General features: G+C 43.4%; 2 protein-coding genes across 3 annotated transcripts; both read left to right on the top strand.

Annotated features, from left to right (window-relative positions):
- Window positions 1-7,451: 7,451 nt before the first annotated feature.
- Window positions 7,452-9,515, top strand: LOC101536054 (gamma-crystallin B). Its single transcript, XM_004577249.2, has 3 exons — window positions 7,452-7,460; window positions 7,554-7,796; window positions 9,240-9,515. The coding sequence occupies exons 1-3, from the start codon at window positions 7,452-7,454 to the stop codon at window positions 9,513-9,515; spliced, it is 528 nt and encodes a 175-aa protein (XP_004577306.2).
- Window positions 9,516-16,840: 7,325 nt separating this feature from the next.
- Window positions 16,841-18,338, top strand: LOC101536299 (gamma-crystallin C). 2 transcript variants are annotated; one of them, XM_058664250.1, is made up of 3 exons: window positions 16,841-16,849; window positions 16,947-17,198; window positions 18,066-18,338. In XM_058664250.1, exons 1-3 carry the CDS (start codon window positions 16,841-16,843, stop codon window positions 18,336-18,338), a joined length of 534 nt encoding a protein of 177 aa, XP_058520233.1. The 2 variants fall into 2 exon arrangements, with proteins under 2 accessions (XP_058520233.1, XP_058520232.1); XM_058664249.1 differs by having other exon boundaries at window positions 16,947-17,203; window positions 18,071-18,338.
- The last annotated feature ends 6,898 nt before the right edge of the window (window positions 18,339-25,236 follow it).

The following is a 25,236-nucleotide window of genomic DNA, read 5'->3' as shown; positions in this document are numbered from 1 at the left end:
TAAGGAGCTGACTAGTGGCTGTAAATTTTTTCAGAAAGAACATTTATATTTCTAAGAAAAGGTTTGTCTTTTTAAGAAAGAATTTCATATTTAAAAAATGCTACCACATCATTTCAGAGTTAAATAGGATATTCAAGTGTTTGTTATAAAAATCTCAGGCATTGTCCTCGCTCCACTGAAGTCCCTCCAATTCTAGGTTGAGCTATGCTGGGTGACAATACAAAAGAGATTCAACAAATCATGGATCGCCATAAATAAGACCCAATGTCTCATTCCATTGACCCATTCATCTCCTGAAACGCAAGGAAGTGGCTGGAAATCCCTTTCACTATTTTCTTTCGCTAAAGGCTACTTGCCACCTCCAACTTGTCCCATGATTACCACCGTTTTCCACCATTTCTCAACTTCCCGCTCCGATCTCTCACCATTAGCCACTGGGTGTGTCCTGAGTCCTTAATCTGAAAGACCTGCTTGTTGTGTTCTTAGTCTACCTACCAAACATTTTATCCCCCCTCTTTCCTTCCTTCCCCTTACTCCCACGATTACACACTGTCTGCATCAGCCAGTTAACTGTCCGCACCAGCCAGTCTTCTGTGTTGTTTTTACCTTCTTTCAGTCTTCCCCTGGTCATCAGGAACAGGAAAAAGCTAACAGTACTAGGATCAGGGGGTGACATGTAGTATCAAGGCACAGTGGGTTAAGCTGCCCCTGTGAATACTTGCATCTCATATTGCAGTGCTTGGTTGGAGTCTAGGCTACTCTGCTTTCAGTCCAGCTACCTGCTGCATCCTGGGCATATTGTGCATCGGGAGAGGAAGCAAGTGATGGTTGAAATATTTGACTGAGTCCCTGCCACCCACAGGGGAGTCCTGAGTGGAGTTTCAGGCTCCTGGTTTCAGCCTGGCCCAGCCCTGGCCATTGTGGGCATTTGGTGAGTGAACCAGTGGATGAAAGATATCTTTCCTCCCACCCCCTTTTTAAATAAATAAATAAACATTGAAAAAAAACTATTTAATGTGGTGAGGAGTGAATGGGAAAAATCAGTTGTCTGCATAGATATGTGTGTTTTTGAACATCCATATGGAATACCTTATGTAGGAGAGTCATTGTTGAAAGAGGATTCATTGTTGGTTTAATTGCTTCTTATGTTTTGAAAATTCTATCAACTCATCTAGTTGGTAAATATTTATAAGGAATAGGGAAATGTGACAGGGTCCTCCTCCTTAAGCTCTTAACTTTGTTTAAAAGAGAATAAATCTAGAAAAGGAAAAAAAAACACATGACAGTGCTTAAATACTAAGCTGTGTGGAAATGAAGGAACTTGTCATGAACTTGAGTCATACACTCTCAAGAGGATTGCTCCGGTTACTTGCAAAGTATGTTTTGTGGCAGAATAGCTTCTGTGATTGCAACCGTCGGTCTGATCTGCAGTCCTGCTCAGTCACAGCCACGTGGTATGTGCAGGTAGAGCTGGATGTTTTATATTGAGGCAGATAGATCAATTGCCAATGATTTTATTTGCTCTGGTTGCATGATTTGCACAGACGTTACTTTTCTTCTTGGTACCACGCTTAACATCACACACAAACAACAGTGACTTGACTCAGATGTCAAAATTACCCAATGAAAGATCTTTGCCAAATTAAATGATAGTGTTCCAATCTATGAAATTATCCACCAGTCAAACCATCAGCAAAACTGTAGACACCATGATATCAAAGCCCATCATGACATAAGCCTACTGTTAATTGACACATAAAGGCTATTATTATTATCATATATAATATTTATTAAAATACTGACAAAGACTATGTCCTTAACCAAAACTTGACTCAATCTCTTCTGAGTTGTTTCTTTGACTAGGTCCACCATTTCCTCTTCATGTTTTTGCAGAACCCAGTTTTATCAAGAATCCTATTAAGTTAGTTTAGTGAATATCTCCCAGACCTAGTCTCTGACCACCATTGTGTATCTTTGGCAACAATCCTCTCCAATTGTTTTACTGCAAATCCCTTACCTTTGAGCAAGAGCCTATCCCTTGGCTACAAATCCCCACCTGTCCTTGCAGGAGAAATTGAGTTCAGTCTATTTTCCTCACTAAAAGATCTCAAGGCAATGGTCTCCTTCCCTGCCTCCCTGAACCTCCTTGGCCTAAGTCTGCCTTAACATCTTTAACAATTTGTCATGAATGAAGCTTTTCTGCAATAATATGATTTTTTAAAATCATCAGTATTGTTATACATTGTACCATGTGCTTCCAAATCCATTTTTGTCATTTGATTTTCATTGTCATTCTTGTTTTGCAAATAGGGAAGCAGGGCTTGGAGAAAGTGAAAGACTTTTGAAAGATAACACAAGTAGTAATACAAACTACAAAAATGAATCTGGATATATGTAGCCAGAGCTCCCTGAATGTGCTTCCCACAAACACCGTGTATTCAACAATTTCATGGATAGCACCATGATGAAAAACAAACAAATGTTCTCATTTCTATTTTCTTCTGTTATTCATTGCAGATGAACCATCCATGGCAAAAGCCTGCGGCAGGTAGTGGAGAGCCCGTGTGGGAGCTCCCTAGGACTAGTTCCTCCTCCAGCATTGTGTGCTCTCAAGAATGCTTTCCACCCATCCACAGTTCTGTCAAAGTCCCTGGATCCTTTATGATATGAATCTGTAGGGGAGGCTGCAGAGGTCACGGGCATCCCATAACTGAGATGGGGGAGAAGGGGCTCCTTCAAAAGCAATAATAATTGATGCTGAAATATGTTTACCCTTAAGTTTCTTCTTTCAGAAGCAATAACATCCTGACTTTGTGGCATTAAGAAATAACTTAAGGCCCAGTCGGTGGCCTAGTGGCTGAAGTCCTCACCTTGCACTCACCAGGTTCCCATATGGTGCCAGTTTGTGTCCCAGCTGCTCCTCTTCCCAGCCAGCTCCCTGCTTGTGGCCTGGGAAAGCAGTCAAACATGGCCCAAAGCCTTGGGACCCTGCACCCATGTGAGAGACCCAGAAGAGGTTCCTGGCTTCGGATTGGCTCAGCTCCAGCTATTGTGGCTGCTTAGGAAGTGAACCATCGGATGGAAGATCTTCCTCTCTGTATATCTGATATTGCAATAAAAATAAATAAATCTTTAAAAAAAAATAAAAGAAAAGGAAGTTCGCATCCTGGGGCCAGCGCCATGGCATAGCAGGCTAAGCCTCTACCTGTGGTGCAGGCATCTCCTGCAGGGAAAAAAAATGAACTTTTTTTTTTCATAGGGCTGCTAATTTTGCATGCATCAGAATCATAGTCTGTATGAATTCATGTAACTTAAAGGATATTTTTCTGGGGTCTTAAATCACTTAGCCTTTATACCACAGTCAAGCATCTGGATACTTACAATAATGATCATCCCTGATATTTCATCATCATCCTCAAATACTCACCTGATAATGATATTGACTATATTGGGTCTCATGAAACAGGGTGTGGGCCCGGCGGCGTGGCCTAGCGGCTAAAGTCCTCGCCTTGAACGTGCCAGGATCCCATATGGGCACCGGTTCTAATCCTGGCTGCTCCACTTCCCATCCAGCTCCCTGCTTGTGGCCTGGGAAAGCAGTCGAGGATGGCCCAAAGCTTTGGGACACTGCACCCGCGTGGGAGACCCGGAAGAGGTTCCAGGTTCCCAGCTTCGGATTGGCGCAGCACCAGCCGTTGCAGCTCACTTGGGGAGTGAATCATCGGACGGAAGATCTTCCTCTCTGTCTCTCCTCCTCTCTGCATATCTGGCTTTGTAATAAAAAAAAAAAATTTAAAAAAAAAGAAACAGGGTTGTGAGCTTAATTTCTTTAAGAGTTTGAATGTTGGGCCTGATGTGATAGCTTAGTGGCTAAAGTCCTCACATTGAATGCACTGGGATCCCATATGAGCACCAGTTCTAATGCCGGTAGCCCTGCTTCCCATTCAGTTCCCTGCCTGTGGCCTGGGAAAGCAGTCAAGGACAGTCCAAAGCCTTGGGACCCTGCACCCATGTGGGAGACCCAGAAGAAGCTCCTGGCTCTTGGCTTCGGATTGGCTCAGCTCCAGCCATTGCAGCCACTTGGGGAATGAACCATCGGATGGAGGATCTCTGTCTCTCCTCCTCTCTGTATATCTGACTTTGCAATAAAAATAAATAAATCCTTTAAAGAAGTTTGAATTGTTGACATACGAAGGACCTTTTTATAATCTTCAATCAGTGTCCGGTGAGCGCTCTCTGAGGACTGACTAGGCCTCAAGCATGGGTAAGGCTAACAAAGAGGGCACTCAGCATGACTTATTCAGTCTTTTTCTCTGCCCTCCCAATAGTATTTTTATTAAAAGACTAAATATAATCACCTTACTCGATATTATTAATTACTTTATTTAAAGGATGCCTTTAAAGAAAACTAGAGCATGCTATACAGTGTTAATAACACAACCATTCATGAGTTTCACAAATATGATGGAAACCCGAAAGTTAAAACTCACCATGTTAACTGTGATAGTCTCAGCTGGGGGTTCATGATCATTCTGATTTTCCTTCTAAATCAGGCATATTGACATGCTCTCCATGTTCCCACTCAGGCCAGATGCTGCCAACTTAAAGCTGAGTTTCTCTCTAGGAATTTTCTGCAGTTATAGGATTCTGCCTTGCCCAAGGTTAGTCATCTGCAGTGGAAGCCAAAAGTAAATCACTTAGTGCACAAGGGCACACAATTCTACTCCCTAGACCTCGCCTCAGTTGCCAACTCTAGTTCAGTAGTGTGGCTGACCGAGGCCATCACTCTTGTGCTAGCTCACTCTCAACTCATACTTACAGCTTCATTCAGGGGCTCCTTACGGCCAACTGGCAGAGCAGGAAAAAAAGGCTGAGTGGTTTCTGATGGGTTAGCTTGGCATGTGAGTGACAGCCAGAGGTGGTTTGCTGCCGCTCAGTAACTCCCTGAGGGTGGCCCTCAATACAGCAGCGAGAGAAATCCTTGAAGGAGCACCCCTTAACCAGTGCACCTACTTGTCACTTTGTGTAGAAAGAAAAATAGCCCGGGGTTAGGATAGGACAGCTGAAATCATTAGGTCATGAGTAGTTGGCTTGGTTAGTCCGGGACTTAGAAGGGGAAAACTTGGAAAATGAGGATCAAGAAAATCTGAGGTAGAAGCATGTGTATAAAGAGTTGGAAGTGGGAATTGTCCCCTCCTGCAGGACACAACGCTCAAACCCTGACGGTGGACTGGGAATGCCGGGCTGCTGGCCCAAGAAACACACGCACACACGTACTTAGTGAAAGAGAGTACCCATGCCCTTTATTGTACTCCTCATATATATGTCTTCTCCTCTAGGGGAGGAGGTGGAGGGGAGGGGTTTCCTGGAAGTAATTATCTTCATTGAAACAGGGGAGGAACTAATTGTTTGAACAAGAACAAGGGTGGAGGTTCTGTTCTGCTTGCTTTGCAGGGATGGTCTGGCTGCACTAGTCTGCTTGCTGTGGCCCTGCTTGCCAATGTAGGTTTTGCAATGTAGCAGGTTGTCAGGCATGCCAAGTCTGAGACCTGTAAGTCTGTGACTCCTAACAGGGAACAAAGTGTAAAATGCTTATATTCCCTACTATTGCCTGTCATAGGACATCCACCATGGAAGAAATACCAAACTGCCAAGCGGATTGACTGATGCAGTCATCTGATATTACCTAGATTCTGCCACCAGCTACGGAGCAGAGGTGAGGATTGTGCATCAAGTTCTGGTCACCAAGGCTAACCACAGGTGTAGCATGGCCAATCCACCAGCAAGAGAGAGCAACAGGGAGCCCAGGATGCTCCTACCACTTTAGGAGACCATCCCCCATTTGGCAATAGGTTGGCTATCTGGTTTCCTTCCATCACAATGACTCCTTTTCATGGGAGTCAACACATTCCATGCATACAGGTCCCTATCCTTCTGGGAAAGATCACAGTGGCCTAGCGGCTAAAGTCGTCACCTTGAAAACGCCGCCAGGATCCCATATGGGTGTCAGTTCTAATCCTGGTAGCTCTGCTTCCCATCCAGCTCCCTGAATGTGCCCTGGGAAAGCAGTTGAGGACAGCCCAAAGCCTTGGGACCCTGCACCCACATGGGAAACATCGAAGTTCTTGGCTCCTGACTTCGGATCAGCACAGCTCTGGTCGTTACGGTCACTTGGGGAGTGAATCATCAGACAGAAGATCTTCCTCTCTGTCTCTCCTGCTCTCTGTATGTCTGACTTTGCAATAAAAATAAATCAATCTTTAAAAAAGAGGAAGATCTTGCTAAGTAAACTTACTACCTGTTAACATAAACAACCTATTTTTTATAACTAACAGACATTGCTTTCCAAAACAAAAATGATAGAGATGCGTTGTTTTACAAAAACAGCCTCAATTAAAAGAGCACTGCATATCATGGAAAGAATAGAAGGGAAAAGGCAACTAGCATCTTGCCATTACTACAGGAGCTATTTGACCTAACAATTCTTTGAAATGGTCTGAGGGTTGTCAGGGTCCTGTAGCCTTGACAAAACCCTACTGCCTGGGCGGGATGCCATTGGAGGGAGGGGCCAAGGTGGGGTTTGGGATTTCTGCTTGAGTCCTTACACTACTCAAATCCCCGAGAGCAAGGGAGCAGGCCTTGACCTACTGAAGAAGGAAGAACTGTCCAAGGGCCTTAGAAGGAGGGGAGGGATCTGAGAAAGCAGGATTCCAGGCAGCCACCATAAGCAAGAGGGGTCCAGTCCTCAGGGCAGATGCGGGAAGAGGGGCACAGTCACAGCTCTCTGCTCCCATTCAGGATGCAGCCAAGTCCGTGCCAACGCTCTCTGCCCCAGGGATCCGGAAAATGAAGAACGAACTCAATTGAGTATCAAATTTCCTCAAGGTTAAGTCCCCAGACAACTGCAATTGTGGTCACAGGATCTGAATCCGAACCAAGTTTTATTCTTTCCTTTGTCACAGGTTACTTCACTTGATTCCCTCTTCCTTAATATTCCAGATTATTTCAATTCTGGTTTTTATTTTAAAAGAAAAGTTCAAATGAACAAACAAACCCAGCGGCAGAACAGAATACATTTCGGAGTTTGAACACCTAAGAGAAGCTAATTAAGCAGAGTAAGCTATAGAATAAAAGCATGGGGATAGAATTTCGCTCATTCTTTTGCTCAACTCAAAGAGTGAAGAGTCTTTTATTTTGGTGGCCACAACAGCTTTAGTGAACTAGAGCCATCCGAACCTACCAGAAAGAATGAGAGTAAACCATTCAGCCAACCCCAGTGACCAGAGGGAGGGAGAGAGCGCGGGGAGTTTGCAAATCCCCTTACTCACCGAAATGGGGCCTTTTGTGCAATTTTCTGTGGAGGCAGCAGTCAGAGCTTCTATATATACCGCGCTTCCCCCACCCTGTCCTACACAGCATCCAGAGACTGTCCCCTGATTCCTCTCTCCACCATGGCAAAGGTAAGTCCTGGAAACTTGGGGTTCAACCTTTGCCCCCAGGCAGCATCTTTAATGGAGACACGTCACTCTATTCTCCCACGCCCTGCCTTGCAGATCACCTTCTACGAGGAACGGGGCTTCCAGGGCCGCTGCTACCACTGCAGCAGCGACTGCCCCAACCTGCAGCCCTACTTCAGCCGCTGCAACTCCATCCGCGTGGACAGCGGCTGCTGGATGCTCTATGAGCAGCCCAACTACCAGGGCCACCAGTACTTCCTGCGGCGGGGCGAGTACCCCGACTACCAGCAGTGGATGGGCCTCAGCGACTCGGTCCGCTCCTGCCGCCTCATCCCGCAAGTAAGTGTGGCTCTTTGTAGCCTGTTACTCCGGGAATGAAAGCTGTTTGAAATCATCCTCTTAAGCCAAATAGTTCCACCTGGAGAGCAGAAAGGGGAAGCGACTCCTAGAGCAAGTGGTTCATTCTAAAGCTAGCTCAGCTGTACCACGTTGGACATGAATTCCATGGGACTGGATTTTATTTTTCAATCATGTGTTTCTAGGTTTTAATTTTTACATAATAAAATATTTAACAATCAAAGACTAACTAAAAAAAAAAAACCAAGATGTAAGAGACACTGCTTTTGCCATCTCTTAAAGATATGATTACTTTAAGTGTTCATGGAGGTCTGTTTCCAGTCAGAAGTTCAATATACCAAAATCGATAAACACACTCTGGGACTGGCTAATTGATTAAAAAGGATTTAATTGATTAAAAAGGATTTCATCTTCCCTTGCCTTACTTTTCTACTGGAATCTTTCTCCTAGAAAAACTAGACCCCTAGCTTCTAGTTCAGATTTTGCAGTCCAGACCTGTTTGGTAGTTTAGAGTATAGGTTGGAGGAAAGGCCAAATCCAAAGCTGAAGTTGGAGAGTCAGTATTTTCTGGGGAGCGACAGACAGCAGACAGAAGAACAGAGTGAGCAGCAGACACCAGACAGGGGCTGCAAAGTCAGCCAGAAGGTGTTAGAGCACGAAGAGAAGAAAAACATGACGTTTCTGTGTTCACACCAGTTGAATAATCCTATATTCCGAGTGCACGAAAAAAACCTGATGTGTCATTCCTAGAGGAAACAGCACTCAATATTAGTACCTCTTTAAGAAGGGCAAATGAGGCTTAGCTTTCCTATAATTCTCACTGTAGTTTTCAAATAACAAGCACTAAATTGATATGACCGATTTTATTTTAAGCAAATCTGAATCCCCAAGAATCAAAAACAGGAGAGTAGACGCTGCAGAGCTGGGAGCTCTGCCCCTGGCTTTGGCCATAAATCATCTCCCTACCTAGTAGTGAACAGTTGGGTACAAAACAGCCCCTGCATTCTGCAACACAGCCGTCCTAGACTCAGAGAACTTTTGGGCAGACGTAATCAGAGAGCTACAGAAAGGGTCATTTTAGCTGTTATTTTTTTAAAAAGATTTATTTATTTTTATTGGAAAGTCAGATATACAGGAGAGCCAAAAGCAGATATACAGAAGAGGAGAGACAGAGAGGAAGATCTGAAGATTTGGAGCTGAGCCAATCCAAAGTCATGAGCTTCTTCTGGGTCTCCCACACCGGTGCAGGGTCCCAAGGCTTTGGGCCATCCTCAACTGCTTTCCCAGGCCACAGGCAGGGAGCTGGATGGGAAGCTGGGCAGCCGGGATTAGAACTGGTGCCCATATGGGATCCCAGAGAGTGGAGCTGCGGCCCCTATCTGCTATTTTTAATTCTTTATCTTTCCTTGTCTGTCTTCTACCCAGCATTCTGGCACTTTCAGAATGAGGATCTATGAGCGAGACGACTTCAGAGGACAAATGTCAGAGATCACGGACGACTGCCTCTCTCTTCAGGACCGCTTCCACCTCAATGAGATCCACTCCCTCAATGTGCTAGAGGGCTGCTGGGTCCTCTACGAGCTGCCCAGCTACCGGGGCAGGCAGTTCCTGCTGCGGCCGGGCGAGTACCGGCGCTTCCTTGACTGGGGGGCCACGAATGCCAAAGTTGGTTCTTTCAGACGAGTCATGGATTTTTACTGAAGTGTTTTCTCTCCCTGTCCCCACCTTCCCCCCATAGGAGATAATAAAGTATGTAGCTTGTGTTTCTGGCAGTAATAGAGTCCTCCTGCCTTGCTGTCTGTTATGCTCCCGTAAGCCATCATGGCACTTGGCCAAACATAATAACCTGTGTTCAAATCCTCATATATTATGTAGAGGATAACATTTCCAATACTTCTCTAATAACATGCAGATTCAAAAATAGTTCAATTGGCCTACAGCCATGTGTGGCTGTTCTCACAGGATACATTTGCTGGCCTGAAGATTGATTGGTAGTTATTTACTTACCTCAAGGTAACCCTCCAGGTTACTTCCATTGTTTTCTTATGGAATTCAAGTGTTAGATGTTGAGGAAAACAGTTCTCAGGGTTTAGATGGTTTCGCTCCATAAACAAACAAGCCAGTCCACTCTCACTTTCTGCACTCCTTACCCTAACAGCCACCATCCCTTTTTCCCTAGTTCCATTTCCTATAGCTTATTCCACTATGAGACTTCCAAGTCAAATGTGACTCACTGTCTCTTTACTTGATGCACTTTGAACAAGAATTTAAGATCATCTGCAAAACCTCATGCAGACGGAGATTCTCAATTTCATATCACTTTAATATGGAAGTAAAATATGATTGCAGAAACTAAGATCATTTGGAAAAGAAGGAATTGAAATTTTCTGAAGAGGTCTGTTTGGCTATTTACTTCATTAAAATGAAGTCAGTTTACCAATATAATATACACTACAACAAATCAGAGATAAGTGGATAAAGGAATCAGGATAGAGGAAAAGCGAGAGTAGGAGGAGTAAGCCAGAAGCAAAGTTCAAATCCAAAGTTGTGTGCTGCATGGTGCTGTGTTGGCTCTAGATACAGGTTCAGATCCAGAATCCCAAGCGAAGCTGCAAGACCAGTTCCATGACTCAGAGCCTAGATGATAAGGCAATTATTTATCAGGACAAATTCAGCTATCTCCAACACTAAAACCTAAAGCAACATTTTCTTGTGTAAAGAGAGTATTGAGTAAACAACATCCTTCAAAGTATAAATAAACAGTTTGTGGGGCTGTTTCTTGTAAAGTTAATCAAAATTCATCCAAAGAACCCCACTGAGATTCTAGTGAACTGGCTCATCCATCCTCACATAGAGTGGGAATCTGTGTACCCACTTCCGCCAGTACATCTCTCAGAACTCTGGAGAAGTGAGTGGGCCATGCTTTTCTCAGTTCTCTCTGAACGCGCGCCTCCTCACTGGCTTGCTGCTCCAGCCACATGTACTTCCCCTGCTGTGTGCCACGCTGACCCAGGCAGGCAGCAGAGCTTCTGTCTCCCCACAAACCATCCCCCATGTACGGCTGCGTTGACTACAGTGCACCGGCCGATAGATGCAAGCTTATATAGTAACAGTCCCATGATATCAAATTTAATATTATATGATCTACTGGCTCCACCCTGCTGCTGAGCAACCTGCTTTCTATTCTTGCTCCGCTCCTCTCAATGCTTACCCATACCTATGGGCTATCTGCAGTACTGTGGGTTAGTCTTTAAAAAAACGTGTTTATTAACGTGAAAGGCAGAGAGAAAGAGAGATCTTCCATCCCCTGGTTCACTCTTTCAAATGGCTGTAACAGCCAAGACTGGCCCAAGCTGATGCTAACAACTTCACGCAGGTCTCTCACGTGCATGACACTGGCCCAAGCACACAGTCATCATCTGTTGCTTTCCCAGGTTATGGTAGCAGGAAGCTGGATCAGAAAAGCACAGGAGCCCAGAATTTGAAGCAGCACCCAACATGGGATGCTAGCATCACAAGACAAGGCTTAACTCGCGGCACCCTATGTGGCCCCTGTTCATGTGTTTACAACTTCCTTCTAGCCCATTTCCTTAGGAGAGGCAATGCAACAGCCAGGTGTCTTACAAACAGTAAGCATATAATTTGTTGTTTAAACCTGTTCATATTTACAGTGAACAGTTATTATAAAATAATATAATTATATAAAATTATAAAAGTTGTTAGATAAATACTGGGACCTCAGGGAATTGCATGGGAGGAGGAATATCCCATGATATTCTCTGTCGACATGCATCAGCAATTTGAGATGCCCAGTAATATATACACTTTAGACACCTACATTCACCACTATTTCCTGCCTAACCCAATTTGTAATACTAAGCCTAGATTTGAATCTTTTTTTTCTCCTCAGTTCTCCCCTTGAATTGATGCTGTCTTCTTGCCTAATTTTTTAAAAGACCCACCAAGCAAAGAAGTATGGTGGCTACTGAAGAACACCGAGAATTCTGCTGAGTTGTGCTCCCAAAGTTTCCCTCCATCACGAGATCTCACAGCCTTTCTTCAGTGTCCCTGCCCTTGCACGGGCTAGGTCCTGATGTTGGTCTGTGTTCTATCTCTCTGGCCCTGCCCCTTTCCCTTCCCCACCCGCCGCCAATCGCCACCCCTTAGAAATTCAAGTTTTCTTTGTAAGTTTGTTAAAGCAAAAGTGACAATCACAAGTACTTGTGCTTAAACAAGAAGAAACACATTGTCACGTTTTCTCCCCAGAGCAACAGTACAGGTCAAGAGTGTGTGAGTGAGTACTCCCTGCCTGCTTGTCCCTGGTTGTCAAGCAAGAGGAGCAGAGGCTGGCGCTGTGACATTCACTCCTGGTTGCTTACATGGTTTCTTTGTGACACTTTAGTCTATGTGGTTAGCACCCAAATGACCTGTTTGCTAAGCTAAGCATGAATATAATGCAAACATGAACTTGTCATCTTAGAACACATAAAAATTAGAATTCTGAAGGAGCAGAGAGCTTAGAGGACAACACAAAATTCTGTTTTATTCCTTTTCCTTATTCATCTCCACTGTTACATAGGTCTGTTAAATAGGTTGAGCGTGGAGTGCTTGTGTATCCTACTTACTGCAGTGCTGGGGTTTGAAGTCCGCGTGTATGCTGTGTGTGCTCAGCATTTGCATAGGGCTGTTGCAACAATGACTATCAGACTGGAGGGCAGCATTCATTGCCCAGGTATTTGCAAATACATTTTTTGTGATAGCTCATTTTGCCAATTAGTAAGAATATAAAAATACAGATAAGCAAGTTTCTGCCCTCATGGAGCTCTGCTCATCCAATTCTGGGATTGATAGGAGATGAATAATTAAATAAATGACAATTAACATGATGCTAATGAGCCAGAATTCGATTCAGCTCAGAAGATTAGAAAGGGGTCGAAAAAAATCTCTGCAAAGAAACTGATGCTTGAGCTGAGCTTTGAAAAAACAAAAAATAGAGAACTAATACCTCAGTGATGGAAATGAAGGCAGGGTGAAACTAACATGGCACACCTGGGAAAGGGCAAGCGGCTCTATGTGACAGGACTGAAAGTCTGGGGAAAGATGGGGGATCAGGTTTGGGTTGCCAGGATACAGAATCAGTGCTTAATCCCAAAGGCAATGAAGGAGAGAGTATGGAGGGTTTCAAGCAAGTGAGCAGCAAGATGACACTTTTGATGTTTCAATTTTCGTGACCCTGGCGTACTGGCTGAGTGCAGGAAGGGAGAAGCAAAGACTCGGAAGATTTGGGAAGCTATTGAAAGTTCAGTAGAAATATAAGTTTACTTAAAAGACAGCTTCTTGGATAATGTGGTAGTAAGGCCAAGAAATAGAAGAATTTGTAACTAAATGGTCCTAACTGGAAATCATGATGTTCAATGAAATAAGCCAGTCCCAAGAGGACAAACATTATATGCTCTCTTTGACAGAAGGCAGACTTCATGCAAAATGCAAAACGAATAGATATATAGGTAAACAAGTGTCTACACGTATTCTCATAGATGAACTGTGTAACGGAGACTAGCATACCAGGAAGTAAAGATATGTTGTAGCAGGCATCTCTATTCCCAAATAAAAGGACGACTCTCAATGTGTCAGTGAAATACAGTTTGACAATATGATATCTCAATTTGCTACCTTTGCCTAAACCTACAATGCCATGATACACTTAAATAGCAGAACGTTAAACCCGTAACTTACTAAAGGACTTCTACTAACATGATAGAACACGAGAAGATGGTGGGTGGGGAAATGGGGAGGCAGGAAGGGGAGAGGAAGAGGAGAGAAAGGGGAGAGGAAGGGGAGAATCCCTATACCTACAGAACTATTTCATGAAGAAGAAGAATAACAATATTTTTTAAAGGCAAAGAAAGGCATTTTCCAGCAGAGAGAGACAAGTAGTATAAATTTCTTTAGAAAAAAGGAGGAGGAGAAAGACGTGAGAGGATGTGGGAGAAAGCCAAGAACATGCCATTCTGAGAAGCCTAAAGTTCCACAATATGTGCTTTCTGGCCTTTAATGGTTTTTCCTATTGTACCCAACTCTGTTGTGTAAGTGCTTGTGTTGTTACATTGCGTCTCTCATTGGGTGCTTCTGAAACTGTAAAGGGAGCATTAATTCTAGTACACAGAATTTCTGCCTACATGTTTATGAAGGATATTCGGGCAATGGCTAATAAAGCTTGACTTGGAGAGACTAAAACACATATTTCTTAACAAAAAATGAAAGAAAAGGAGTGAGGATTTGGCTGAATGATTAAGTTTTCAAGCATCACAAATCAGTACTGGGGTTCAACTCTCAATTCTGACTCTTGACTCCAGCTTGCTGCTAACGCAGACCCTGAGAAGCAAGCTGTTGGGTTCCCATTTTCCACACTGGGAGAGCAGGATTGGGTTCACAGCTCCTGGCAAGCCTGGCCCAACCCTGGCTGTTGGACACATTTGTGACATGAAACAATGGATGGGAGCGTTTACTCTCTTTCTATCTGTCTTTCTACCTCCCCCTCTCAAATTAATACATTTTTTTTAAAAGGAATAAACCACAGTGGTATTTTTTCCAAGTTTGGTCCAAGAATTATTTGGTACTAATTAGAAATTGAACTTTGAAGGATCTTCTGATCTAATACAGAATCGTGGGCTGGTAATTTGCATTTTACCAAGCAGAGTGATTCTTTTTTGAAGAGACTTATTTTATTTTGTTTGAAAGGCAGAGTAACACAGAGAGAAGAAAGGAGAGGGAGAGGGAGAGAGAGAGAGAGAGAGAGAGAGAGAGAAAGAGAGAGAGAGATCTTCCTTCAGCTAGTTCACTCCCCAGATGGCTACAGTGACTGGAGCTGACTTGATCTGAAGCCAGCATCCAGGAACTTCTTCAAGGTCTCCCACAAGGGTGCAGTGGCCCAAGCACTTGATTCTTGCTCTGCTGCTTTTCCAGGCCCGAAGAATTGGACTGCAAGTGGAGCAGCCAGACACCAAGGAACCCCATTTGGGCTTCCAGTGCTGCAGGAGAAGGATTAACATGTTACACTGCCATGTTGGCTCTGCAAAGTGATTTTTAAGCACAGCAGACTTCAAAAAACACCAGATGATTTCTAAAGCACTCTGCAAGGCTGACATTGCTTTTAATCCACAAAATTCTCCTCCAGAAATTTTTGGAAGCATTGAATGTCTGAGAGTGACAAACATGAAATCTTCACCAATAATGTCACTCTATTATTACTATCTAACTTTTATCCAGTCTTCATTTGTCCCAAGTATGTGCCAAATATATCATGCATGTAACCTCATTTATTCATATCAATGTCCTTTAGCTTAAAACTGCTGGAAACACACTTGACAAGTTGGGGTTTTTACTCACTTAACAAGGGAAAATAAGCACGAAGGGGAAGCAGGGCATGGCTCAGTCCAAATGAAAAGCAGAGCAGCACTTGAGGCATCAGTTAAGGTGTCACGTGGGCTGCTCACACCCCACATGCCAGTGTGTGGATTCTAGTCTTGGCTCCACAAAAGCCCACTGATAGTTCAAGCAGTGAGGTCCCTGCTGTTCAAACAGAATTGGCATTGAACTCCAGTTCCCAGTTTTGTCATAGTCCAACACCAATTTTTTCAGGTATTTAAAGTAGAATAGGGAATAACTGGCAGTTTCTCTTTTAATCCCTGAAATAAAGAAAACAAATACATTTATTTTTCATAAGAGCGAGCGACTCTATTATAGAATTTTGCTTTGGGGAAAAATGTAAAAAGTAGACAGAAGCAATGTCTACTTGTTGTCCAAAGCAAGATTAATTTTATGATTGATTATCTCACTAAATCTTACTCATAGGAAGAATTAAGCTATAATTGGTAAAGAAATAATCAAAAATAATTCTGTATGACAGAGGTAGTCGCTGGTGTTTTGTGGGTATTTTGTTGACCTCCTCCACAACCACCCCCCCGTACTTAGGCAGATTAATAAAGTGGCCTTATTTATTTCATTTCATCCTGGTCTCAGAGTAACCCTGACACAAGTTGGGATATTGCTTATGTCTGCTTGAATACAAATATGTCCCAGCTTGAGTGCCAGGCTGCTTCCAAATGTCAGAACCCTTTCCTTTCTGTCTTTCTCACTCATCACATGTCTCTTGCGAGAAGCTCATGCTCTGGAGGTGACAGTGCCTCCCACCTCCAGGCAGCCATCTGTAGACCTTCCCAGCCCAGGCAGTCTGTATCAAAGCGAAGTTTGATAACCTCTCCATCCTTGGAAAGGGAACAACCAATAGAGCAACACACTTCCCTGTCACGAGCCCAAGCTATAGGAAGCCTTGCCTTGGTTCCTATCACTACTTGACTCCCAGGGGCTGACATCCAGGTACTTGAAGTACACCTGTCAAAGCCAGAGGGGAGGCAGGGAGATGGATGATCGTGTTTCACTGGATTGGATCAGTGAACTCAAATCTTGCCTAGATCAGAGACTAGATTGATGTTCTGCATTGAACTGGTAAATTGTGTGAAGAAAAACATTAAAGATGGCCAGCTCTGTGTCTTCCAGGAAAAGTAGGGTGTATAACATTCTGCTCTCCAACAGCCTAATGGAACTCAGGGGCGCTTGGCAAAGCCGCAACTTTCCCCAGACAATCCATGGCATTTCATTAAATCATACTACATACGGAGACACAAATTTCAGGTCAAAAGTTCAGACCGGTGTGCTGAGAAATTTTAAAAACACGAAGAATCAAAATAAAAGAGTAGCAGATAGAGGTCAGCGTGAGAATATGCCAGAGAATGAGGGCAAACTCTGCAATCGCTTCCAGCGAATGCAGCATGTAAAAGGGATACATAAAATGCCCTTACTCACCCCCGCGGGCCCCCCTTTTTTTTTCATTTATTCATTTTTTTATTTTTTGCCCGCAGGCCCCTTTTGTATTGTTCCTGCAAACGCAGCAGCCGTCCTGCTATATAGATGTGATGCGCCACCCGTCACACACACTCAGCTTGTATCAACCGAGTCAACCAGTCATGGGGAAGGTGAGCAGAGCACAAGTTTAATAAAAAGAAACTAGAGCCTTAGGCAAGGCCTGCAGGGAAGCTAACGATTTCATTTGGAATTATTCTTCCCTTGCAGATCACCTTCTACGAGGAACGGGGCTTCCAGGGCCGCTGCTACCACTGCAGCAGCGACTGCCCCAACCTGCAGCCCTACTTCAGCCGCTGCAACTCCATCCGCGTGGACAGCGGCTGCTGGATGCTCTATGAGCAGCCCAACTACCAGGGCCACCAGTACTTCCTGCGGCGGGGCGAGTACCCCGACTACCAGCAGTGGATGGGCCTCAGCGACTGGATCCGCTCCTGCCGCCTCATCCCCCAAGAGAGTTCAGCTAGGTTTGACTCACAAGCTGCTTGCGGGTTCTGAGTTATTAAAGTGAGTCAAGGTTGTTTGCTTTATAAACAACCAAGGGTGTACATGGGCTTTTGACATCTGCTCATGACGTAGAATCCAAGGAACAACCCCTTTGCAGGAATAGTTTTACGTTTCATTTCTAAGATAATCAAAAGTTGTTTGTAATCAATGTAATCACATAAGAAGTTTTAAAACAAAACTTGCAATTGGGAAGCTGATTAGGCACAACTAGCTATTTAGACATTCACAACAAGTTCAATTCATTTTCATCTGCTTTAAAGAAATTTCTAATGACTTAATTAGATTCTACCATGGAATAATAAAGACTGAAAACTCCTGTCCATACAGCCTATTCAAATTTGCCTTTACTTGGGAAATCAATTGACTCCTGATTCCAAGCAATTATTTAAACAATTTTCTCTATGGTGTGGAAGTTCAAAACTCCTACTTTAATGATAAATTTATATGAATATAAGTAAATTTTGGAGAGACACTCTTCTTAAAACACGAATCAAGATAAATTATTTATATTTCCCAAAACAATAGAAATTTAAGCTAACATAGGGAGTTAGGAATCAAGGTATTTGAGCTGCCGATAAATTCTAACTCAAGTTTGAACCTGTTAAAGATCCCATCTCTTCGCTAAGAAACAGTGAACAGGTGTGCAGGATTTTGTCAAATGCTAACATTTTCAAAGGGGCAGCATTCTCAGCCATTTCAGAGCCATGATTTTTACCTGGAAAATCCAAGACCCGATCTACCAGGTTCATCACTGCTTGATTGGTTGAATTTGCCGAGAGGCTTATTTGCTTTTCTGAATTCTTCTTTTTGTGTACCGAGTAGACAAGCTCCCACCGGATGCGGCTCTATGAAAGAGATGACCACAAAGGCCTCATGATGGAGCTGAGCGAGGACTGCTCCTGCATTCAAGACCGCTTCCACATCAGTGAAGTGCGTTCCCTCCACGTGCTGGAGGGCTGCTGGATCCTCTATGAGCTGCCCAACTACCAGGGCAGGCAGTACCTGCTGCGGCCCCAAGAGTACAGACGCTACCTCGACTGGGGGTCCCTGAATGCTAAAGCAGGCTCTCTGCGCAGGGTGGTGGATTTATACTAAAATGGATTCACACCACCGCTTTCTCACTTTGGAACCTAATAAAATACTTAGTCTGTATTGTTGGCAATTACTGACTTCCAGTTTTATTGCCTTTTGTGCAAGTGATTTCATGTGTAAATGCTCCATGCTACAGGTTGTGAAGGGAATGGGGGCACAGATGGCGTGGATTCCAGGACATCAAGGCATAGTCAGCGTGAGCAAGGCTCAGAAGTCAGACAGGAGGGAGGACATAGCCTGGAAGACAGGCCAACTAGAGAGTGTCGATGGTGACGAGGAAAGCAGGTGGCGGCCAGAGAAAGTAAAGTCAAATGAGTAATGAAGGCAAGGCCAGCCTGGCAAACATCCTGATTAAACTCCATTAGAAAATGAAGTTTTGTTGACCTTTAAGAACAGTGTTGAAGAACCAATGCCAGGCTATTATTGACCCGTCACCATGTTTTTGCACAAAGTTAAATTTTTAGGCAGTACAGTGCTGTGTGAAGTACAGGAATTGCACAGCTATCCACAGCATCCAGAGAGTGAAAATACATCCCTAAGAGAGATGCCTCAATATTGTAAATAAATTTACATATGATATAACCTACGACAAAAGTCCTGTAAGGCTCAAATTTAAAGGCACCTTGAAGAAAGCAGAAGTTTCTAGATAGAGCTCCTTGGTGGAATTACTCAGAAATGTAGCTCTGCAAATTTGAAGAAAAAGAAAGAAAGAAAGAAAGAAAGAAAGAACGAACGAACGAAAGATAGATGCAAGCAAGTATCTGGAAATCCATGTTTTAATTCAAACCTCTATCCAAAGTAACAGCTACCCATGGGCTCAGTGCAATAGCCTAGTGGCTAAAGCGTTTGCCTTGCATCTGCCAGGATCCCCTATGGGCACCAGTTCATGTTCCCGGCAGCTCCACTGCCCATACAGCTCCCTGCTTGTGGCCTGGGAAAGCAGTCGAGGACGACCCAAAGCCTTGCGACCCTCACCCATATGAGGGACCCAGAGGAAGCTCTTGGCTCCTGGCTTCAGATCGGCCTAACTCTGGCCATAATGGCCACCTGGGAAGTGAATCAGCGGATGAAAAATCATTTTCTCTGTCTCTCCTTTTCTGTGTAAATCTGACTTTCCAATAAATAAATAAATCTTTTTTTTTAGACTACTCATAATCCTACTACCTAATACATCTCATAAAGTCAATAGAGAGATCCTCTGGCACTCATTTTTGCTAACCCTGTTTAGATTTGATGGACACCCTTCTGGAACTGTACTCTTTAGTTCCACCCCTGTATCATGAAACACTTTCTTTCTTTCTTTCTTTTTTTTTTTTTTTGCAAAGATGGAATCATGGCATATATACTACTGAAACTTGCTTTCAAAATGCAACATAGCAGTGTACATTTGACTTGGCACTTGTGCTTTGATGTGGGATGCCTGCATACCTGCTTCCTCCTAACGTAGATTCTGGGGCATAGTAGTGAATAGCTCAAGAGACTGAATTTCTGTTCCCCACATGGACCACGTAGGTCAGAATCCTGGCTCTCGGCTTTAGCCTGGCCAAGTTAAAGCCATTGATGGTGTTTGTGGAGTGAGCAAATAAGAGCAAATAGTCTGTCTCTATCTTTCTCTTTGTGTCCCTCTGTCTCTGAAATAAGTAAAGCAAGTAAATATAAAATTAAAATAGGAGGGAGAGAAGTTGACACAGCAGTTGAGATGCCTCTTGGGATACCTGCATGCTGTACCAGATCACTCCTATTACAGTCCCTGCTGTGTGTCCAATGCCAACTTCCTGCTGGTGTGCACCATGCGAGGCAGCACATCATGGCTCAAATATTTGGTTCCTGTCACACATCTCATGGGCTAGCATCGAATTCTAGGTTCCTGACTACATCTTGGGCTGGCCCTGACCACCGTGGGCATTTGGGGAATGAATCAGTAATGAAAGATCTCTGTTAGTCTGTCTCCTTATCTCTAGCTGTCTCTCACTCTTCATCTGCCTTGCAACGAATAAAAATTAACTAATTCACTCAAGCAACAATACTAAGTTAAAATGTAAGGTAAGATGGACATGTACCTAAGTTCCACACTTGATTCTGTAGAAAGGCTGGATTGCATCCCATTGTTTGGAGGTATCCGAGATCATCTCACTATTTCTCATTGATGACTAAGCTTTTCTAATTTTGCCTTTATAAGCAATGATACAAGGAATACTGTCATGTATATACCCTCAGCTTCCTGTGTCACAATTTGAGATCTAGAAGTAAAACTATCTGCTCAGAGCACAAGTTTATTTTGTATTTTCATAGACTTTGTTTAATTGTTAGCCACTAGATTTCCAGCTCTCTGAGACATGACCTTTACCATGTGCTAAGCGTCTGTTGCAGGCATATCATCTGTAGCACTGTGGATGAAAAAATGATCAAAACAAACAGGAGAGCATCAGGTGATGCTGGGAGCTGTTGCCTATGATGCCAGCAGCTCCTAGCAGCAGTATTCCATATCAGAATCCCACTGCTCCTCTTCTGGTCCAGCTCCCTGCTAACGTACCCAGCAGCGGAGGATGTCCTGAGCACCTGGGTCCCTCCCATCCAGGCAGGAAACCTGGATGGAGTTTTGGCTTTTAACTTCCACCTGGCCCACTCCAGCTGTTCTCAGGGAATAAACCGACAAAGGAACAATCACTCTACCCCCCACTCCTCTCCCCCTCTTTCTGTCACTCTTCTCTTCAAATAAATAAACTTTTCCAAAAATCCAAGAACAGGGCCTGGAGCCATGTCCTAGCGACTAAAGTCCTCGTCTTGAACGCACCAGGATCCCATATGGGCGCCGGTTCTAATCCCGGAAGCTCCACTTCCCATCCAGCTCCCTGCTTGTGGCCTGGGAAAGCAGTTGAGGACGGCCCAGTGCTTTGGGTCCCTGCACCCTCATGGGAGACCTGGAGGATGTTCCTGGCTCCTGACCTCGGATCGGCACAGCACCGGCCATTGCAGCTCACTTGGGGAGTGAATCATCAAACGGAAGATCTTCCTCTGTGTCTCTCTTCCTCTCTGGATATCTCTGACCTTGCAATAAAAATAAATAAATTTTTAAAAACTCCAAGAACAAAAGCAAAAGCTCTGTCCCTACCACCACAAAACATTACATAAAAATAGCACTAAATAGCAACACTAGATAACATAGACGCACTTAAAATCAAGTCCTTACCAGGTACCAAATCATGCATAAAAGTCTTTCATTTATTGAATACTTTTATTGAGCAGTTATGACAGTCAAATTAATGACAAATTTTGAGAATAAGAACATAGGGGCATATTTATTGACATATTTTTCATGTTACGAGTTTTATTGCATAACATTCTGAGAGGGAAAGTGTTTCCCTGGCACGATATTCATATTTAACACTTCCCCACACATCTTGCTTCCCGAAAAACTTGTTATTTCTGTTTACGCACATTTAATCAAAACAGTTCCCTGTTTTGCTAGTAGAAAAGCATCTCTTGAAGGACTGTATCACTGGAGCAGCCACTTTCTGCTTTTGATCCATTGCCTGGGACAAGAGGCCAAGAGGGAACTGGTCACAGGTTCCCTGGAACTTCCACCTCCTGCTGACGGTCCTTGGGTCTCTCCACTTCTCCCACTAATCTATATCTCCTATTTTTTATTCTGATTTGGGGTACCAGCGAAGTGAGCTCTCCCATGCCCATCTCGTTCACTGGGGGGAAAATTCAACCTTGACCCAGAGAAACCTGTTGTGTGTTCTGAAAGTGCTTGATCATCACATGTAAATCTTCCAAGGAAAAAAAATTTAAATATACTACAAATGTCTTGTAAATGACTTATTTTCTCTCTGTCACACAAAATCACAAGCTTGCAACCCAATGTGAAATGGCCTTTTCCAAGAGAAAACACTCAAGAGTAAGGTTACAACCACTTTCTGAATCAGCTCTGTGTCTTTGGCAGTGAATCATATGGCTCTAGTAAAGAGTTCTGAAAACAATAAAGATCGGTAACAGCCACTGATGGTGGTGGCAGACAAGGATGTGCGTGCTTGACTGACATTACTTAATTGAAAGTGAAAATATCATTGTGTTATAGCATTGTGTTGCAAGTGAAGCTGCTGTTCACAATGCCAGCCCCCTACATGGGCACCACTTGGTGTCCCTGCTATTCCACTTCCAGGCCAGCTCCCTGTTGGTTTGCCTAAGAAAAGCAGTGGAAAGTACTTGAGCCCCTGTCACCCATGTGAGAGACCCAAATGAAATTCTAAGCTCCTGGCTTTGCCCTGCCCAGTCCCAACTTCTGTGGCCATTTGGGGAGTGAAGCAGTGGATGCAATAGTTTTCTCTCTCTCTCTGTCTGTCTTTCTCTCTCTCTCATTCTGCCTCTCCCTCTTTCTGTAATGGTCTTTCAAATAAATAAATAAATAACTCTTTAATTCCTTAAATAAAGTTAAAATATGTGACATGAGAAGAATATGACAATTTTGAACAGTATCAACTATATTGATGAAACACATTATCTCAAAGGCAAAAAAAATAGCTCAATCAATTCATCATTATGTATTTTGGACAAAGTAAGCCTGTTATTTACAATATCTGTGGGAAAAAAAATACACTAATGGTTCTTAAACTTAACACACCCAGGTTTTCACAGCTAGTAAGAGACAAGGGTGGGAATCAAGCGTGTGTTTGTCACATGTCCCTAAGTGCTATGTGGATCCTAACATGTGGAGTCCTGAGAAGGAAAAGTGTCTGAAGCAATCCCAAGATCGAACGTGGAAGCATTATGACAAACAGATCTAACCCCCTCCCAAAAAGTGCTCACCATCGTTTTCTCATTCTTTTAATCAGCTGGGCCTTAAATATCTTAGATTTCCCTTGCTTATTTTGTTTACATAAGGGTTAACACAACACTTCCAATTCTCATTTTGCCAAGCAAAAACATTGATAAAATAAAAACCAAGCAAGAGGGTGCATGCATGGCATGGCAGTTAAGTCCCTGCTTGGGACACTTGCGTGCCCTGTGTGAGTGCCTGGTTCAAGTCCCAGCTACTTGGCTTCTGAACCAGCTTCTTGCTAATACGCACCTTAAGAGAAGCCGAAGGTGAAGAGTGCTTGGGTCCCTGCCACCCACAGGGGAGCCTGGATAGCATTCCATGCTCCTGGCTTCAGCCCGACCCTGTCCTGGCCCTGGAGGACCTTTGGGAAATGAGTCAGCATATGCAAGATTGATCTCTCTGTCTTTCAAATAAATAAAAATAAATAAAATTTTTCAAAATTAAAAGCCATGTAAATTTTTGCTGATGGTATGTTGGAGCTTTTAATTGACTGGGATGATACTCTGCTGGCTCTGTCTTCAGACCAGAGAGGGTATACCTGAGAAGCCGTTGAACTTGACTGGACAATAAGATGCTGGACTCTATGTTTGGTATATGCTTGCAATGGGGGAATCTCAACTGAACTTGAACTGTGGTTATGCAACAAGGTGGAGGAATCCACCATGGTGGGAGGGTTTGGGGAGGGGTGGGGAGAATCCAAGTACCAATGAAACTGTGTCACATAATACAATGTAATTAATGAATTAAAAATAATAAATAATAATAAAAAAAGCCAATCAGCATCTTTTCTTACACCATTTTATGATAAGAAAAGGTATTTACCAAAGGACATTTTAATCCTTCAAAATAAAGCACCTCCTAATGAAGTGTGATTCAGAGCAAGAAAGACAATTAGGAATTTGATGTATAGTGTTTCCAGTCAACACTGGAAGAATTTAGAAACTCACCTTGGGGTTAGCAGCCGATGCCTGTAGGCACCAAGGAGATGATGTGATATCCTATAACGCTCCTTGAGTTTCCCTGAGTTTTAACCTCTCTAAGCCATCAGTGTGCAACATCAGGGGCTCTGACTGTGGCTTCCTTGTACACTTTCTCCCACAGAACCCTGCACTCCAGAACAACTCTGGGCAAAACAATGATGACTTTAAACATTCATCCATCGCCCTTATGCTGTCTCTCTCCCTCCCCTTTCGAGAGGCACCCACCTCCAGGCTTTTGGCTTTCTCTCCAGAGGTGCTTTCCCCTTCCTCTCCCTTCCCTGCTCGCCTGGTCCCTTTGCAAATTAACTTTTCTGTCTGAAAAAAAAAAAAATTCATCCATCATTTAAGTTTTTTTTAATGAGAATGAACATTTTCATTTTTCAGTTTTAGCACCTTATTTTCCACGAAACATAAGTAAATTTGCAAGCACATGTCTTTACATGGTGAAGGCATGGTAACAAGAAGCCAGAAAACAGAGGGGTAGAAGTCACCATAATGTACATAATCTGAGTTTAATTCATAAAAATATAGTAAAGTAAAGAGTCCTTCCCTGGGTCAACACAGGACTGTGAATAATTCTTTGAGCATGAAAGAGGTTAGACACATGGCTCATTTTCTACACCAGTGCTCTTTCCAGCCCGTCAAACTGTTCTCTTCCAGGCCAATAAATGCTTTCTAAAGTCTTCCTAGAGGCTCAGCATTCAGATATGTATTCCTTCCTCTCCCTACACCATTCCAGCCATAGCTTCTTTTTGTGTCCGTACAATTGATTTCCTCTGAGTCAAAGGCTTTGTGTAGTCCTGTCCACCAAAGAACAACATCAGATTCTAGAGTCCGCCAGCAGTGCAATTCCTACGAGCTTGACTTTCTGTTATACTAAGTTTAAAGAGAATCTGGTGTTCCAGCCTAAATGTATTAATGTGCCCTGTTCATCTTTCTGAAAGGAAGCATCCTAAAGCCAGTCTCCCTGGGGAACCATAGAACCATAATGAGGTAAGAAAAAAATTCTTAATTCTCAATCTTCTTCCAAATAGGATTGCAATGAAGTCCGACTCGGTGCTTGGAAAGCCCCTTTTGCTTTTTCTCCCATTCTGGAAGT

The sequence above is a fragment of the Ochotona princeps genome, chromosome 5, assembly GCF_030435755.1.
Source record: "Ochotona princeps isolate mOchPri1 chromosome 5, mOchPri1.hap1, whole genome shotgun sequence".
Lineage (NCBI taxonomy): Eukaryota > Metazoa > Chordata > Mammalia > Lagomorpha > Ochotonidae > Ochotona > Ochotona princeps.
This window is presented reverse-complemented; position numbering and strand designations above follow the sequence as displayed.